The 19,699-nt window shown below is 37.5% G+C and overlaps 1 protein-coding gene across 1 annotated transcript in view; it reads right to left on the bottom strand.

Moving 5' to 3' along the window:
* Window positions 1–19,699, bottom strand: part of LOC104997926 (RAC-gamma serine/threonine-protein kinase-like) — a 177,522-nt gene that overhangs the window by 16,883 nt on the left and 140,940 nt on the right. Inside the window, exon 3 of the mRNA XM_010852911.1 lies at window positions 868–979. Within this exon, the coding sequence (XP_010851213.1) occupies window positions 868–979 (112 nt within the window). The remainder of the gene's footprint in view (window positions 1–867; window positions 980–19,699) is intronic.

Here is a 19,699-nt window from a genome sequence, read left to right as displayed (position 1 = left end):
TATGCAGATGACACCACCCTTATGACAGAAAGTGAAGAGGAACTAAAAAACCTCTTGATGAAAGTGAAAGAGGAGAGTGAAAAAGTTGGCTTCAAGCTCAACATTCAGAAAACTAAGATCATGGCATCTGGTCCCATCACTTCATGGCAAATAGATGGGAAACAGTGGCTGACTTTATTTTTTTGGGCTCCAAAATCACTGCAGATGGTGACTGCAGCCATGAAATTAAAAGACGCTTACTCCTTGGAAGGAAAGTTATGAACAACCTAGACAGCATATTAAAAAGCAGAGACATTACTTTGCCAACAAAGGTTCGTCTAGTCAAGGCTATGGTTTTTCCAGTAGTCATGTATGGATGTGAGAGTTGGACTATAAAGAAAGCTGAGCACCGAAGAATTGATGCTTTTGAACTGTGGTGTTGGAGAAGACTCTTGAGAGTCCCTGGACTGCAAGGAGATCCAACCAGTCCATCCTAAAGGAGATCAGTCCTGGGTGTTCACTGGAAGGACTGATGTTGAAGCTGAAACTCCAATACTTTGGTCACCTGATGTGAAGAGCTGACTCATTTGAGAAGACCCTGATCCTGAGAAAGATTGAGGGCAGGAGGAGAAGGGGACGACAGAGGATGAGATGGTTGGATGGCATCACCGACTCAATGGACATGAATTTGGGTAAACTCTGGGAGTTGGTGATGGACAGGGAGGCCTGGCGTGCTGCGGTTTATGAGGTCGCAAAGAGTTGGACACGACTGAGCAACTGAACTGAACAGCATTTTACCAATATTTTTACAAGTGGTCAAGTCAGATACGCATACATCTTTAGACTGACTGCTGCTGTTTCACAAAATAGAAAAAATGAGTTTCTTACCTTTCCTCTGGAGTATCTACGTGAAATGTTCTCTCTATAACAGTGGTCCACTGGAGACATCTGATAATAAATGTGTTTGGCTTTGGTCGTTCTGTTTTCATTAACTGGCATTCTAGAAATAAAATAAAATGTCTCTTTGAATAATCTTATATTTAAACAAGTAAATAGTTGAGAACTACAGAGTTCCATTCTAAACAAACCACTGCAACTTCACAGATTTCTATGGTCTCACTCAAGGTTGTTCAAAACCTGACCTCAATATTCCTTTCTGATCCTTTGCCCATTCTGGTCACATGCCCAGCTAAACTGGACTATTAAACTCTCCCACTGCTTATTTAACTTATATGCATCATGAGAAACACTGGGCTGGAAGAAGCACAAGCTGGAAGCAAGATTGCTGGGAGAAATATCAATAACCTCAGATATGCAGATGACACCACCCTTATGACAGAAAGTGAAGAGGAACTAAAAAACCTCTTGATGAAAGTGAAAGAGGAGAGTGAAAAAGTTGGCTTCAAGCTCAACATTCAGAAAACTAAGATCATGGCATCTGGTCCCATCACTTCATGGGAAATAGATGCAAAAACAATGGAAACAGTGTCAGACTTTATTTTGGGGGGCTCCAAAATCACTGCAGATGGTGATCGCAGCCATGAAATTAAAAGACGCTTACTCCTTGGAAGGAAAGTTATGACCAACCTAGACAGCATATTAAAAAGCAGAGACATTACTTCGTCAACAAAGGTCCATCTAGTCAAGGCTATGGTTTTTCCAATACTCATGTATGGATGTGAGAGTTGGGACTATAAAGAAAGCTGAGCACTGAGGAATTGATGCTTTTGAACTGTGGTGTTGGAGAAGACTCTTGAGAGTCCCTTGGACTGCAAGGAGATCCAACCAGTCCATTCTGAAGGAGATCAGTCCTGGGTGTTCTTTGGAAGGAATGAACAAAGAACATTTGTTCATTCCTTCCAGTACTTTGGCCACTTCATGCGAAGAGTTGACTCCTTGGAAAAGACTCTGATGCTGGGAGGGATTGGGGGTAGGAGGAAAAGGGGATGACAGAGGATGATATGGCTGGATGGCATCACCGACTCGATGGACATGGGTTTGGGTGAACTCGGAGTTGGTGAGTTCTGTCAAGGATTATCTATGAAGACTTCAAAGAAAAGGAGCATAGTGTAGTGGCTAAAAGCATGGATTTTTAAAACTACAGAGCCTGGATATGATCTTTTTTTCCTACCATTAACTCTGAAACTTTAGACAAGTTCATTAATTTGTCTGGTCTTTAAGCATTAAATGGGGAAACAATAAGAGTACCTACATCATAAAAGTGATGTGGGGATTAATAATGAAAATGTTGGTTGCTCAGTCATGTCCGATTCTTTGCAACCCCATGGATTATAACCCACCAGGCTCCTCTATCTATGGAATTCTTCAGGTAACAATACTGGAGTGGGTAGCCATTCCATTCTCCAGGGGATCTTCTCCAGGGGATCTTCCCAAGACCCGGGTTTGACCCAGGGATCAAACCCTGGTCTCCTGCATTGGCAGATTGGTTCTTTACCGTCTGGGCCATCAGGGGATTAATAATGAGTACATATAACAGTGTAGTGTATGACACATACTAAGTTTTCAATAAATGTTAGCTGATATTATTACATATACACCTGAACTTCTCTGGTGACTCATACAGTAAAGAGTCTGTCTGCAATGAAGGACACCCAGGTTCGATCCCTGGAAGACACCCAGGAAGATCCCCTAATGGCTACCCACTCAAGTATTCTGCCTTAGAGAATCCCATGGACAGAGAAGTCCGGTGGGCTACCATCTGGTATTGGACAACACGAGTGAATAGGACAGGGCTGTCCACTGACATTTTTCTCTTAAAAGAAACTAATTTACCCCTGGTTGACAAACTCAACAGTGTTTTCTCAGTGTGTATCTGTTTTGTGCTAGTTTCATCATTAGCAACAATCAACACATGGGTCTTTATAGGATACAGTCATCAATCACACTGGACCAACTCTTCACCTTTCACACTAAAAGAGATAATTCATCAAGGGTCTCTGCTTTTTTTTTTTCCTCTTTTCTAACAAGTTTTTATGGTCTCAGCCAAATTTCTTTCCATCTTGGATCTCTGTTTTATGATACACATGCCTAACTATACAATGGTTATTTCTAGCTGGTTGAATTATTGGAACCACACCTAAAACCCAACCTACTATCTTTCCCTCTAAATCTGTTCTTAGACCTGGCTTTCCTAACTTTTTCCATCATTCAAACTGAAAACACGGGTGACCTTCCTTTTTGATACTGGGAGCATATACCATTACTTTTCCATTGATGCTACTGTTCTTCAGGTTCTCACCACCCAATGCTAAACCTCCCCAGGTGCCATAAAACTGGATCTTCCTACTTAGAGATGTGGAAAGGTCAGATAATTTACTTAAATATAGAAACTGTATTCTGAGAGACATCTGAACTCAATCAAAATTAAACTCCTGATTTCTCCCACTCTTGCTCCCCTTGCCAACCTCCTAACTGTAGCTTTCTCTATCTCAGATGATGGCACCTCCAGCCTTTCAGCTGCTCAAGTCAAAAACCTTGGGATCATCTTTAAGTCCCTTCTTCTCTCACATCTCACTCTGGAAATCCTGTTGACTCCGCTTTCAAGATACATTAGTATCACTTCACACTTCCTCCACTATCTTGGAACAAGCCATCATTGTCTCTGACATGAATATTCCCAAAACCCTAGAACAGTTCTCCTCTGCCCCTCTCTGCAGAGACCTACAGTCAGAAACCTTAAAATGAACAACTGTAAAAAAAAAAGGCAATGTTTTCAATTCACTGACAACAGAAGACAAAGGCCTTTAGATGATCAGCAAGGGTCCTACACGATCTGGACCTCCAACCCGTCCCACCGAAGTTTCTCACCTCTTCCCCTAGTACTCTCTTTCAGGTCACTCTGCCAACTACCCTGCCACCCTGCACTTCCTCCACAATGCACTGCAGTCTCTGCCTTTAGGGTTTTTCATCTAGTCGTGCCTCTGCTGGGTAGTCTTCCCCTCACAACAACCCCCTAGCTAACTCCCTCATTTCCTTCAAGTCTTAAATCTGAAAACCTTCACAGTGAAGCCTGCCTCAACCATGATGTTCAATGCTGAAATCTGTATCCTTTTCCCAGGACTCTCCAACCCCTCTCACCTGCTCTACTTTTTATTTCTCATAGCATGTTTCCATCTTTGTTCCTATGAGATGACTAACTTATTTTTTATTTACTGTTTGTTTCTTCAACTAGAATGTAAGCTCTAATAACATATTCCTAGTACCTAGAACTCTGCCTAACATATAGCAGACACTCAGTAAATATTTTCCAAGTGAGTGAATTCTGACAGTAATAATCCAACAAGAAGGTAATTTTGATGACACAGGAAAGAGGGGAGAATTTCTGGTGCAACTTCCTTCTATAGTCAAGAAGGGAAAGGATTCACTGAACAAGTACGGGACTGGCTGTAGTCAGGAGTACACAGAATTTAGTGATGGAACTGGAGAGAAGATTGGGTAAAGGAGTCCAAATGCAGTTAGGGGTATAGATGAAAGTAGAAGCCAGTAGAGATTATCTGCTCATTGCTTCCATTTTTTCCAATGAATCAGGATGTAAAGCCATCCTTAAGAATTAGGTTGGATGAGGATGCACTGGGGCTTTGAGAAAAGAGAAGATATGTAACAGCCTTCTAGAAGCAGACAGACAGGTAAATAAATACCCATGACTGCTAAGTGGCATTAAGGGTCCAATGGAACTTAATGGGGCTTCCCAGGTGGCGCTAGTGGTAAAGAACCCACCTGGCAATGCAGGAGATGTGGCTTCCATTTCTTGGTCAGGAAGATCTCTTGGAATTTAAAGTATCACCGGGGATCATATTTTTCCCCAGATATATTCAGCTGCATGGGTACAGATGGGGAACACAGAGGATCGGATTTAAGCAAAGCCATAATTTAACTAAGTAAGTTTGAGAACGCAGGAAAGCGAAACAGAATACAGGATGCAAGACAAGGGAATGGTTGCAATTATCAACTAAGGAACTAAAAGGAGGGAAGTGAGAACTTGGTGGTGTGGAAAATAATAAAAAGGTAGCAGAATCGACAGATCATAAAATCTATTATCTCACAGTTAAATAATTAATAACAATGTTAAATACTTTCTGAAATATGAATGTTAAAATATCAGTGTGCTAATTTATTTTTTGTCTGAAATACAAAAGTTTTAAAACACCAAAGATATCATACAATTTATAACAATAAAGAACCACACAATTTTGCCCAACTTACTCTGCCTATAAGGTACAGACTCAATTTGATTCTCTTTGCTCCTTCCTCTTTCCTTCTTTATAAAATTTCTTTCATTCTTCCAGCCAATGATTTACTGTACTATCTTAGAGATGTTTAAGTAATGTTAACTTGATGTTCCAGTTAGACGGATTAAATAAAAGTTAGGAATTGTGTGCACAACTCTTTCTCAAGCATCTACAACAGCGTCAGCACATAAGGGTACACGGTAAACACCTGATGACTGACTAACTGGCTAACTGCCTTTTAATGTAAAGAATGCAGAACAGACTCTTAAAAAGAGGGACAGTCCCGATGAAAAACTCAAGCGTGAACCAAGGAGTAAAGGGAGAGAGGAAGAACAGAAACGAAAAGAAAGAATGTCCAATCTAAAGGCTACCTATTTCCGTTTCTGTTATGTTTTCCATTGTAGTGATGTCAAGGTAACTAAGATAATGGACCTGAAAACTAGAATGCCAGACTCAAATCCAGGCTCATCACCCACGATCAGCAGGGTTATCCTAGGCAAAGTATATTATTTCTCTCAGTCCCAAGGTTTTCTATCTTTAAAAGCACTATGAGGAATTAAACTTAAGAGGAAGCATATTTTCAACACTACACCTAAATGAAGTTTAAATGCTACAATCTAAAGAACTTTTTAAGGCTATATATGTAAACGCTATTTAAAATACTACATATGACATTCTAAGTGGTTATCAATTACTACAATTTATGAAAAGGATAATAGAAGTGATTAAACACCATTCCCAAGTAGACTAGTAAAAAATAATTGTTTAGGAAAGACTGAAACATTTGTATTTACGTATAAGATGGTTTTGGAAAAATATTAAAATAATAATATAATGACATAAGTAGTTATACACAAGTTGTTTTGACTAAATATGCTAAGTATTTATGAACTCAACAATATATATGAAATGCCAATTATGGGCCAATCACTATGCAAGATTCTGGGCACAGTAAGTAATATAACGAGTAAGAAACTCTACAAGCTTACAGCACATACCAAGCTCTATTTTTAATCATTCTGTGTAATTGTAAAGTAATATTTCACTAATAGTAAAAAGGTTTTATTCAGGTCTTCTTGAGACCTCTAGTTCAACAAAAATGTTACATGTAGTTATGGACTTGAATAGAAATAAACCTATATGTTATAGGTCTCAGTATTAAATACTCTATAAATGAATCCAACTTCTAAATATTATCCATTAGACTGAAACTATAAAAGAAAGAAGTGGCTACCAAGAACCAGTCCACAATATTCAAGTGACAGGTCAACATGTGGAGAGGAGAATATTTTACCACACTTCAGGGTTTACTGCTGTGCATAAACAAATGTAATTAAACAGCTGACTCCAAACTTAAAACACTTGAAACTTTAAATTACCATACCAAAACAAGTGAGCCGGTAAGTAGAAACACTTTGGGTTCTCTTGTGTTAGCCATAATATGGAAACATGAACACATCACACAATTCTCTCTACAATGAAGAAAAGCAAGCCATGAAAGTTTTCAGAACACAGTGCATGTCTGAAAACACTTACTCTTTTAAAGAGGATTCTTAAAAGGGAGAGGGCTAATAAGTAAACTGGTTAATCAATAGAAGAATATTTTCCTTTTAGTAAAGATTCTTAACTCAAGGTAGAACAATTCAGTTTTTTTTTTTTTTTTTAAGGAAGAAATTTTGGATACAGAGTATAAAAAGGTATTAACCAAATGATTATCTATGATTGCTGAGCAATTTAATATGGAGAAATAGACAAGCATTCTTAGATAAAATGTCAGGTAGCTAACTTTTATTATATCATAACCCATGACATTTTTTTTTTTCAAAAAATTTTTATATTAGAGTTGATTAACAATGATCTGTTAGTTACAGGCGTACAGCAAAGTGATTCAGTTAGACCCATAAGTATCCATTCTTTTTCAAATTCTTTTCCCATTTAGATTATTATAGAACATTGAGCCAAGTTCCCTGTCCTATACAGTAGGTCCTCATTGGTTTGTTGTTCCTCAGTCCCTTAGCTGTGTCCAACTCTTCGTGAACCCATGAACTGCAGCACACAAGGCTTCCCTGTCCTTCATTATCTCTTGGAGTTTGCTCAAACTCAGGTCCATTGAGTTGGTGATGTTATCCAACCATTTCATCTATTGTCGCCCCCATCTCCTCTCAATCAGGATCTAGTCCTTATTGGTTCAGTTCAGTTCAGTTCAGTCGCTCAGTCGTGTCTGATTCTTTGCGATCCCATGAATCGCAGCACGCCAGGCCTCCCTGTCCATCACCAACTCCCGGAGTTCACTCAAACTCATGTCAATCGAGTCGGTGATGCCATCCAGCCATCTCATCCTCTATCGTCCCCTTCTCCTCCTGCCCCCAATCCCTTCCAGCATCAGAGTCTTTTCCAATGAGTCAACTCTTCACATCAGGTGGCCAAAGTACTGGAGTTTCAGCTTCAGCATTAGTTCTTCCAATGAACACCCAGGACTAATCTCCTCCAGAATAGACTGGCTGGATCTCCTTGGAGTCCAAGGGACTCTCAAGAGTCTTCTCCAACACCACAGTTCAACAGCATCAATTCTTCAGCGCTCAGCTTTCTTCACAGTCCAACTCTCACATCCATACATGACCACTGGAAAAACCATAGCCTTGACTAGACGGACCTTTGTTGGCAAAGTAATATCTCTGCTTTTGAATATGCTACCTAGGTTGGTCCTAACTTTCCTTCCAAGGAATACACATCTTTTAATTTCATGGCTGCGATCACCATCTGCAGTGATTTTGGAGCCCAAAAAAATGGTTACCTATTTTAAATTCACTGTATAGAAATGCAATAGATTTCTGAGTATTGATTTTGTATCCTGAAACCTTATTGAATTAATTGATGACCTCTAGTAAAATATATTCCTGGTAGCATCTTTAGGATATTCTATGTATAGTATCATGTTACATGTAAACAGTGACAGTTTTACTTCTTCTTCTCCAAGTTGGATTCTCTTAATATCTTTTTCTTCTCTTACTGCTGTGGCTAAAACTTCCAAAAATATGTTAATAAAAGCAGTGAGAGTGAACATGCTTTTCTTGTTCTTGATCACAGACAAAATGCTTTTAGCTTTTCACTGCTTAGTATGATGTGAGGTATGTTCCCTCTATGCCCCCTTTCCAGAGTTTTTATCATAAGTGGATCATTTTGTCAAAAGCTTTTCTACATCTATTGAGATAATCATATGAATTTATTCTTCAGTTTACTGATGTACTGTATCAGACTAATTGATTTGTGGATACTGAAATACCTTTGCACCCATGGGATAAATGGGATAAATTACATTTGCTCACCCTTTTAATGCACTGTTGGACTCAGACTGCTAGTATTTTGTTGAAGACTTCTGTGTCTATGTTTATCAATGATACTGGCCTCCAATATTCTTTTTTTGTTGTCTCTTTGTCTGGTTTTCATATCAACATGATGGTGGCCTCATAGAATGAGTTTGAAAGTGTTCCTTCCTCTGCAATTTTTTGGTCTGCAATTTTTTGGAAGTTTCAGAAAGATAAGTATTAACTCTTCTGACAGATTTCGTCTGTGAGGCCATCTAGTTCTGGACTTTTGTAGGGAGTTTTCTAATCACACTTTCAATTTCCCTATTTGCAATTGGTTTGCTTACCTTTTTTATTTTTTCCTGGTTTAGTCTTAGGATATTGTACATTCTAAGAATTTGTCCATTTCTTCTAGGTTTTCAATTCTACTGGCATATAGTTGCTTACAGTAGTCTCTTATGATCCTTTGTCTTATATTTTTGTGGTGTCTGCTATAACTTCTTCATTTCTAATTTTATTGATTTTAGCCCTCCCCCTTCTTTTCCCAAAGAGTCTGGTTAAGGCTTTATTAATTTTGCTTACCTTTTCAAAGAACCAGCTTGACCAAGTTAAACTATAAGCTGAACCTCAAATGTTCTATCTACTTTTAGAACCACTCTGAACCACAGGTGACCAAGTTTACTCAAAGCTGTAATTATTCTGTAAACTTGAAAGCCAAATAAATAGAGGAACTGCAAGATTCCATATAAAAAATACACATACCAAAAAAAAGTTTTTGGATATCACCTGTTCAGATGTTATTTCAAAGATTAGGTCTTATTTCAAGGGTTTTAACCATTTAAATGCTAACTATATTCTTTTAAAAATAATTCTACTAGCATGTGTGGAAAACAAAGGAGTAATAATATATTCTATTTAATTATTGAATCACAAAATTAAATAATGCTAACTATGAGTTATAATGACCATAAGGAGAGTTTATTTTTAAAGCCCCATATTATAATACTATTACAGATATTCTTTATAAGAAGGAAAAGAATATTTCTTTCTTTTATGTAACGCTTTTACTGTCCAGGGAGCAGAAAATCATAGCACCCGATTAAGACTCATCAACCTTAAAGAGATTCATTCATTCCACTAAGAGGAAAATAGCTTAGGTGTGGCAGCTTCCATGGTAGACAGCAAGATCAGTAGAGGATATATATACTGAGATCACTATGTGCCAGGCACTGTACTCATTAGAGGTTTCTAAATATTAATTTCCTCTGAAGGCCAAACCTAAGAGCTGTTATTATCCTCCACATTATAAATGAGCAGATTGAGATTGAAACTAGCTAAATAACTTGCTCACAAACACACAGCTGGTTTAGCTTGTTTTAAGTACCCATATAAGGCTTTACCCCCAGGTCTGTCTGAAACCACATTCCATTCTTATCTGGAAAGAATATACTCTTAGGAAAACTGCCTGTAACAAGGTTGGTAATCATCTGCATAAGGAAGGCCTGGCTGTTCCCTCCTCAGCGCCTTCCCCATACCTTGCTATGCTTGACTGTTCTCCCTTGTGTGACATCTTTTCTCCTAAAAAGAAAACCAGGATAATTTTCACTGGTAACAATGTCTGGAGAGGGAGGTAGGCCCCAATGTGTCTGCTCCTGGCTGAGCACACCATGGGGATGAGATGGGCAGGGATGAGAACTACTCTTAGTAGGATACTGGTCCCGGCATTTTGTGTTTCTCCAAGCAGGCATGTAGGGGAAAGGTGGATTCAGATGAGAAGCAGAAGGGAAAGAACATAGCCAGGAAGGCAGCAGAGCCTCCAGATCTTTGCACTGCTGGATGTTACATACTGCAATACCAATAAAGCTAGCTCTAATAAAATTTTTCAACTACTTATGATAAAAAAGTGATTCCCAAACTTGTACTGGTCCAACTGCATGGTTCTAGCTGTTTGGATCTGAATCATTTACCTATCACCCAGAATCAACAAACCTTTCTCCACATAAGGAAACAGAAGAGGGAAAAAAAAAAAAAAAGTTGTTCTTACATTTTATTTTATAACATACAAAATTCTATAAAAGACAGGAATAAGACTAGGTTACTAACATTATATTCCACTCTGTAAGAGGTTTTCACTTTATGATACGTATATCAAATCCTGACGTTTTCATTATCATAAACCTCACTGCTCAGTAACATGGAACACTGGCTGTAACATGGAATGCTACTTGTGGATTTAAATTGTACTTGAAATCACAACATGTTACGGGGAACCTCTCCTAATTCGTTGTTCTTTAATGAATATGGTCACCACAGACATCACCATTTACCAATAATACATTTTAGAGCCAACATTTTCCCCATCAACATATTCCAATTTTGTTGGTCCACCACATCCTGCTTCTAATTAAACAAATAAACAAACAAACACTTCAGGAGTCTTCTAGAACAACTGTTCTCTGCACACCCTGTGCACACTTGACATTTCAGGTAAAAACACATTGCGGTCATTGTGGGACAATGATTTGATAACAAAAATAACAAGAGGCATTTCCTAAAAGAGTTGTAATAGTCATGCAAACATCTAATATACCATTAGGCAAGCTAGGTTTTTTTTTCGGTTCTGTTGTTTGTTAGGCATACAATAGTCATGAGAGTTCAATAAGCTATTTTCTCTACTTATCTGTATCTCTGAAAATGTTTACAATAAAAAGTCAAAAATAGAAACCCCTTCAAAAATAATATTAGATTCTTTTCACAAAGTATGTACCAAAATGTCCAAGGAAATTATGTTTTTTAATAAAATGTGCATTTTAATATCTAAAACAAAGACCATTCCAGTAAATGAAACTCACTGAACATAAATTAAACTTCAAAATATTTCATTTGAGCACTGAAGTTTAAGTGAAGTGAAAATCGCTTAGTCATGTTCAACTCTCTGCGAGCCCATGGACTGTAGCCCACCAGGTTACTCTTTTCACAGAATTCTCCAGGCCAGAATACTAGAGTGGGTAGCCATTTCCTTCTCCAGGGGATCTTCCCAACCCAGGAAGTGAACCCAGGTCTCCCACACTGCAGGCAGATTCTTTACCATCTGAGCCACCAGGGAAAGGTATCACTATTAGAAAAATCAATTTACATTGTATTAACTCTAATTTACAACTTAAATACCTCAAGCTTCCATGTATCAATGTGACCATTTCTACTCATTTTCATAGTTGCTTATCAATGCATACCAGGGTGAACAAATAATAAATATACATACAGAGCAAGATGCACAAGTACTAAATGCTCCTTTCCCTCCCTTTAAAAACCATTATTTACAAAAACGGCCTTTGTTACATATTCCTTAACCATTTACCTAAGCTGTGGTTCCTACCGGTCTCCTGAAATCTCATCAGATATATTTTTGTTTTTCTCATTTTCATTTCTTTGCTGCATCTGATGCACTTGCCTCCCTACCCATGAGGCACTCCCCCAGGGTCCTGTGACACAGACTAGCCTGATTTTACCTGCAACTCTGACCATTCATTAATCTTTCATAGGGCCTCTTCCTTAAAACTGAGCTGCTCCCTTATGTTGAGACCTTTGTGCTACACTTTTTTTTTATGATAATTTTATCCTTAATAAATTTAGACATTCATTAAACAAATATTTATTGTGTCCTTACAGTATGCCTGACAAAACCCAGGCACTGAAGATAGAGCAGTGAACAAAACTATTTTGCTCTATCTTGTTCACTTGTTCAGTGAGCAAGTCCCTATTTTTCAAAAAGCTTATGTTTTACTGAGAAGATACATGATCAAACAATAAACATGAAAAACAATTAGTTCACAGCATAACAGGTGCTAATTAGTACTGTGAAGAAAAATTACATAGGGCAACAAGTTAGAAAATGAAGGAAAGTAGTACTATTTTAGAAAGACTAGTTAGAAAGGGTATCTCTTAGTGAAATGGACAACCAATGCAGATATCTGTGGGAAGAGTGATCTGGGCTGAACGAACAGTAAGAACAAAGACCCACAGCTGGAGAGAGTTCAGACACGTCAGAAACTGCAAGTGCAGTGTGACTAAATAAGTATGTTAGGAGAGGAGATCTAAGACGTTCAGTGACCTGGCGAGGACTTTGGATGTCACTCTGGGGAGTCTCTCGCATGATTCTGCCAAAATTAAGACGTGACATTCGACGACAAACCTGCACCTCTAGTGTCAGCCTCTCCCTCAAGCTCCATTTCTTTACAGCAAAACCGGCAGCTCCTTTGAGGACCTATTATTTCTTCATTCTCAACGTATCTAAATGGGTATTTTTTCCTAATCTACCAAACAAAATCAGCGCATCAACACACTGTTTCTATTCATTTTAAAACTATATAATCTTCCTAATCATCCAAGAAACACATCCTGAGTCATCTTTGATTGTCTTTCAACCCATGGCTAAGCCTACAACACTCATTGTAACAGTTCTTTTGTAATGTCTTTTGAACCGTCCCTTCTTTTCACTGCTATATCCAACCAGAGAATTTACCAAAATCTGGACCCCTAATATGGTTTCCCAGATGGTCTCCCTTTCTCTAGGCTTCTCTCCTGTCTGAGTTGTGCTACACACTATCAACCTGATTAGTCTTACTCAAATTTTTATTTAAAAAGCTTAAACTACAACCACAAACAAGTATCTGGGTATTTGCAGCAGTATAGTAGAGTCACTCAGTCATGTCCAACTCTTCGTGACCCCATGGACTGTAGCCTGCCAGGCTCCTCCATCCATGGAATTCTCCAGGCAAGAATACTGGAGTGAGTTGCCATTTCCTTCTCCAGGGGATCTTCCCGATTCAGGGATCAAACCTGGGTCTCCCGCATTGTAGGCAGATGCTTTACCGTCAGCCACCAGGGAAGTCCTTGCAGCAGTATAAAAATACTTAATTTATAATCTAGTTTAACTGGTAAGCCAAAGGAACAGCATATGTTGGAAGAATCAGCTCATTCATCTCTAGCAGAATTGAAAAAAATTTCATCTTTGCCAATTTAAGTCAATAGGAAAACTGTTTTCCATTATATATGTCTCTAAAATTCATTCTTTTTCTATAATTGACTACTAGGTCTTTATTTTAGCATGTTATTAGAGCTTAACCACAAGATTAAGATATTACATGTGTGATTTCTCACTTAATTCTCCTGATAAAGTATTTTTATCATTTCCATTTCACAAATACGAAAATGAAGATTGTCTGATTTTTAAGTTACTTGTTCAAAATCATCAAGTCATTAAGGTTGTAAAGCCGAGTCTCTAAATCCAGATTTTCTAGCTCTAAATTCTTGGACCTTCTTGTATGTCACGTACTGCTTTAGGAATGTAAGCCTCTCACAAGAGAGGAAGAAATGTTTTGTTTTTTATTTATAACCAGATTTATTTATATTTTATTTTCAAGTTTTCTGCAGTACTAAAGTGACAGAAACAGGTGACATACAGAATACTGACATAGTTTTCCCCCAGAGAAAACTGACCAAACTGTCATTGGAAAAAATGTCTTTCTGTCAATACTAGATTGCTGATACAAAGCTGAGAGCACATTTGAAACACTTATTGGCCCAAATGTTAAAACAAACACGAATGAACATGTAACTAGAGTTGCTGGAGTGGGAACTTGTTCAGGTCTGTCAATCTAAGTCAGTCTTGTTGATTCCTTAATGATAAGATAATCTATCTATTAGAGTACAGAGCCATTAGAAGGAAAACAACAGAAATATAAGTTCCTAAAGGCACAGAAATCCCAAAGAATCTAGGAGGTAACAGCAGAACTATAAATAATATAGTTTAACAAAAATATTTTAAAAAAATATCCTATTTCCATAGCACAACTGTAAAGCTCAAAGGAAACAATTCATATGAAATAATGCTATGAAGAAAGTATTATATATTTTAATTACTTTCTAAGAATATCATCTAGAGAAAGAAACTTTATCAGTGTGCTTTTGGAAGCAATAACTGTTGCTGGATGGATGATTCAATTAGCATGAACTATTCTGGCATGTTTCAAAAGCATTGCCATTTTAAAACATAAAAAATGTCTAAAAATGCAACCATAGTAATAGTGCACGGGCTGGGGTGAGGGAGAAAGACAATGACAAATTGGTCCAAAAGGACACTGAGACTTCATAGCTGGAAGACCATTGTGCTGACAATTAGTAACAGGAAGCAGAGCACAAAACAAATGAATGAAAAAAGCTGAACTTGCAATGAAAGACCTTATTATAGTGCAGAAACATTATTGTAATAAAGGGGCAATGTACTCTCCTCCATAAAACTTTCAAACAGGCACCCTTGCCTCTTTTTTCATTCTCTGCATTTCATTTTTTCATTAGCATCTGCTTGATTATGTATTATTTCCAACCCAAAAGAATGCTTCTCTATCCTTCCTAAATTCCAAGGTTTAAAGGTCCTTCCCCTCACTGTGGCCTTGAGCCTCATTTAACTTTACTCAAAATATAACAAAGGTTTAAAATAACAAAGATATAGGGGGAAAACAGAAAGGCAGTGATTCAGTATACAGCTCCAGCAAGATAAAAAAAAAGTGTCCCTCAAGCCTAACTTGTTAAAAACGCAATGATCATATAATTCATACTAATATCCAGATGATTCTGTCTCTCAAACTCTTATGCCTTCTTTGATAGAAGAGGAAGGCTGAAATCTTCACTTATTAGTGTAAATTTTCTGCATTTAGCTTTAGTTTCCCTAAATGGGAACATCCAAAAGCTCTGAAACATATTTCCACATACTAGTTGAGAATGACAAGACCTGATCCATGACACTGACATATAATCTAGAGGTAAGGAAAGCCCACACCTTCTGACTATGCTTCCTATGCTAGAAAACGTTTTACCTCAAGACCTACAGCAGCCAGAGATATTTTAGTTAAGCAGTGATGTGTAAAAAGCATTGGCCTTGACACCTGAAAGCTGTGGGTTTTGCTTTAAGTCCCAAAGTTCATCAAATGCATGACCATGGGCCATTCTATGGACCCATTTTCCCCAGCTATAAAACGGAGACATTATGTATCCTACAAAAATATCAGTGTGACTAATAATACACATACAAAATGCATAGCACACAGATGCTCAGCGAGTGGTAAATTATTATTTGCATTAATTCTCAAAAGACTGAATGTTCCAAGAAATTATTATATGTGGCTCATAGGCAAATCATTGACTTCTAGAAGACTCTGGAGATTCTTCATGCCAACTCCTTCATATCACAGATAATAAAACACCAGGGATGGTGAAGTGACTGGCTCAATATTACATAATAAATTTCTATCAAATAGTCAGCCACCTGGCTACCACCTCCATGCTTGTCCCTCTGCTAAAGCATAAATAAGTATCAAGGTTACATACACTACACCTCTCAAAAACAAGAGTCTGCTACTAACCTACTGTTAATAATACTTGACATACCACAAAGTTTCTGTGGTGCTGAATAAGCATTACTCAAAGAAGAGTTATCTCTGAACTCCACTTATGATTAAATACACTCAAGCCAGGTGTGAGAAATGCATGCTTGTTCAGTTGCTTCAGATGTCTCCAAATCTTGGCAAGCCTATGGACTGTGACCCGCCAGGCTCCTCTGTCCATGGGAATTTCCAGGCAACAATACTGGAGTGGTTAGCCATTTCCTTCTCCGGGGGATCTTCCTGACCCAGGGATCGAACCCACGTTGCAGGCGGATTCTTTACCGCTGAGCCACTGTGGAAGCCCCAGATGTTAGACAGTCCGAACCAAATCACTGTTAGTTTTCCCAAGTACTTGCTTTGAGAGTCTAGGAAAATTTCTTAATCTCTCAAGGCCCCAGCTTTACTAGTTTGTTTTTTTAAAGGTAATATTTATCTCATGTTTTTCTTGTCATGTTGCTGTAAATAAGGCACCTTATACATAGGAGATTAAACAATGTTAGTTCTCTTCCTTTTACTTCCTTAAGTCTCTATTAATTTCACATGCATTAATTATAAGTAGGGAAGTAGATTCTTTACCAGTGAGCCACCTGGGAAGCCCAATTATAAGTAAGATGGGATTAAAGGAGTAAGTAATGGGCATATAATCATTTTTTAATTTACAATTTTGGGGTTTTTTGGTTTTTTTTTTTGGCTGCAGTGTATGGCTGGTGGAATCTTAGTTCCCTGACTAGGGATTTGACTTGAGCCCTCAGCAGTGAAAGAGCAGTCCTAACCACTGGACTGCCAGGGTATTTCCTAATTTAAAATTTTAGAAAGTAATTACAAATAAGCCTCTACTTTATAGAAAAGAAACTAAGTTAAAAAATATATATTAAACATGTAAATCAGGTAGGTTTTACCTATATTTAACTTAGTTATATTTAACTATATTTAACTTAATTTATTTAACAATTTAACTTAATAATTTAACAATATATTTAACTATATTTAACTTAATCAAAAACAATCTATAGATTTAATTAGGCCATAAATGAGTATACACAGAAAAGTGTATAAAAAGGATTACTGTCACTTCAGATATGGAACGATATCACAGAGGAAAATTCTAGGATCAGTAATAAGAGAAAATAACAGTACAAGGATCCTTAGCACAAAAGCTACCTGAGTGTTACACACTTAGCAAAACTGTAGTTGAAAAACTGAAGTATACTGACCTAATAGTAATTAATATTAAAAATTATGCAAAACCCCATCACAGCTGCTTATCATACACAGGCTGCAGGTGGTGGTCCTCCTACTCCACACCCACTATTCACTCCCCAGTCACACCACCTCGACTCTCTTACATAAATTAAGTCAGGTTAAAAAAACAGTAAACAGATGATGTGCCCCTTTCTGAGCTAAAACCTGCAGTTCAAAATATTTTTGGCTAAAGAAAAAATATTGACTTTAAGATAGTATTTTAAAATAGAATTATTTATTTGCATCAGTAAAATTATTTTATATTCTACAAGGAGAGAAGATGAATAGCAATATGACAAAAGAAACTTCATGTAAAAACCAAGTCAGCAAATAGGGGACATAATGCCTAACTCTGACACTGAGAAATCATACAAAGTATCTGGTATGATTATGGCAGTCTACTAAATATTTAAGGTGCCATATTTATTCCTAGCACTTACGTTTCTTTCTCCTTTGATATCTTTCAGTCTATACAGGGACAAAGAAATAACATACCATCTGGAGGTTTCATCCATATTCTGAGGATTTCAGACCCATTTAAATTAACAATAAGAGATTCAACCGAAGTTTCTCAGAAATAATTTTTTCAAATTATTGTGATCTGTTACCTGGAATATATGTCATCTTTTGAAATCTTACTATTTTTCCAAACAATCTCAATTTCCAATGAAGCTTTTCTTGATGATCTACTCCTCAATGATACCTCCTTTTCCTAAAACTCTTACTGAATATATTAATTATAAACCTACTTCAGAACTGAGCCATCAAAATACCAATTTCAAAAAATACTAATTCCAAGGGTTTGTGGCATATTTTCCTAGCAGGTTATAAATTCTTCAAATCCAAGGGCTGTATCTGTGGATTAATGAAAGGAACGCAGACTTCAAGGTTAGCATTCTGTTAGACATGGGCTGAAATTCTGGCTCTGCCATTTGCCAGTTAAGTCACATAATCTCTCAGTCTCTTTAAAATGGAGAACATAATACTTACCTCAGAATGTTGTTGTGAAGATTAAATGAGATAACATATGTGAAAGGGCCTGGCACATAGTAAGGCTCAAAAAAAGGTTGGTTGCCTTCCTTATTTCCTTCTCTTTTCCCTCAGTACCTGGTACAATGTTGAGAACACAATAAACCCTCAATAAAAACTTTCTAAATATTCATTTGAACTTAGATTTCCTAAAATATGTTTAAATATTAAGTGATAACTTCTATGTATCCAAATTGTGTTACTTTAAATCTTATGCAAACAAAGTAGGAAATCTCAAAACAGAACAAGTGTGTGAGGCTGCTACTTAAGATGATGAGAAAAGGAAGTAAAGAGAGGAGTCGGAGGAAATAGTATTTAAGAACAATTCAGGGAAAATTATTGCACACATAGTATTTTTCACACAAGTATCTCTGGATAAGCAAGAATCGACTGCTGACCTAAGAGGAAGTTGAATGAGAGAAGCAAGGAGGGAAGGAGGAAGAGAGAAAGGCAGAGAAGAAGAGGAAGAAGAGAAAGGAGGAAGGGGAAAAGAAAAGGATGAAGGAAGGGAGGAAGGAAGCTTCATTCTGCCGGGACCTCTTTTATGTCCTCACATTAATATAGGCTATTGAAGCTGACCACTCCTTGCCTATCTTCCATTAAAAACAATTCCCACTGCATCTTACAAAAAAAGTAATTATCTAATGGAAGAACCAAATTAATGTGAAATTTTCCCCCAGTACATAGTAACCAAAGGATCCTCTTAGAACAGTCAGAAAGACATTTGGGGGTATTATTACATTAAAAAAAAAAAAAAAAACACTTCTGACTAAACCTTCTAATTAAAGAATTTGGTCTGCTTCCAGGTCCTCTGAGGTCAGTCCAGTGGTGCCGCCTTTTCCGCTGCAGTGATGTTCTTCTTCATTTTCCAGGAGGCAGCCATGTGCGTGGTTGAGGGGTCTAGCACATGTTATTTAGTTATAAGAAGGACCAGTCTCTACAAAGTCTTGAGCATTAAATACAATTGAGATTTTTTTCCCCCACACCAAACAAGAGGAGCCATTCTCAATTTCAATCCTGTTGTAGATATGTATGTTCAGTTGCTAAGTCACGTTCAACTCTTTCAGACCCCATGGACTGCAGCGTGCCAGGCTTCCCTGTCCTTCATTATCTCCTGGAGCTTGCTCAGATTCATGTTCATTGAGTCAGTGATGCTAGCTGTACATAGGTTCTACTTAAAACTTGCAATGTCTTTAAAGAAAACCCAATAGAGTGGTTCCCACCTTACTCCAATACAATTTAACCAGAAAGGGGGGAATGGCTGCATTTAACTCAAGCAAATCACTGCAGATGGCGACTGCAGCCATGAAATTAAAAGACGCTTACTCCTTGGAAGGAAAGTTATGACCAACCTAGATAGCATATTCAAAAGCAGAGACATCACTTTGTCAACAAAGGTCCATCTAGTCAAGGCTATGGTTTTTCCAGTGGTCACGTATGGATGTGAGAGTTG

Source organism: Bison bison, unplaced genomic scaffold (assembly GCF_000754665.1).
Source record: "Bison bison bison isolate TAMUID 2011002044 unplaced genomic scaffold, Bison_UMD1.0 scf7180017864317, whole genome shotgun sequence".
Lineage (NCBI taxonomy): Eukaryota > Metazoa > Chordata > Mammalia > Artiodactyla > Bovidae > Bison > Bison bison.
This window is presented reverse-complemented; position numbering and strand designations above follow the sequence as displayed.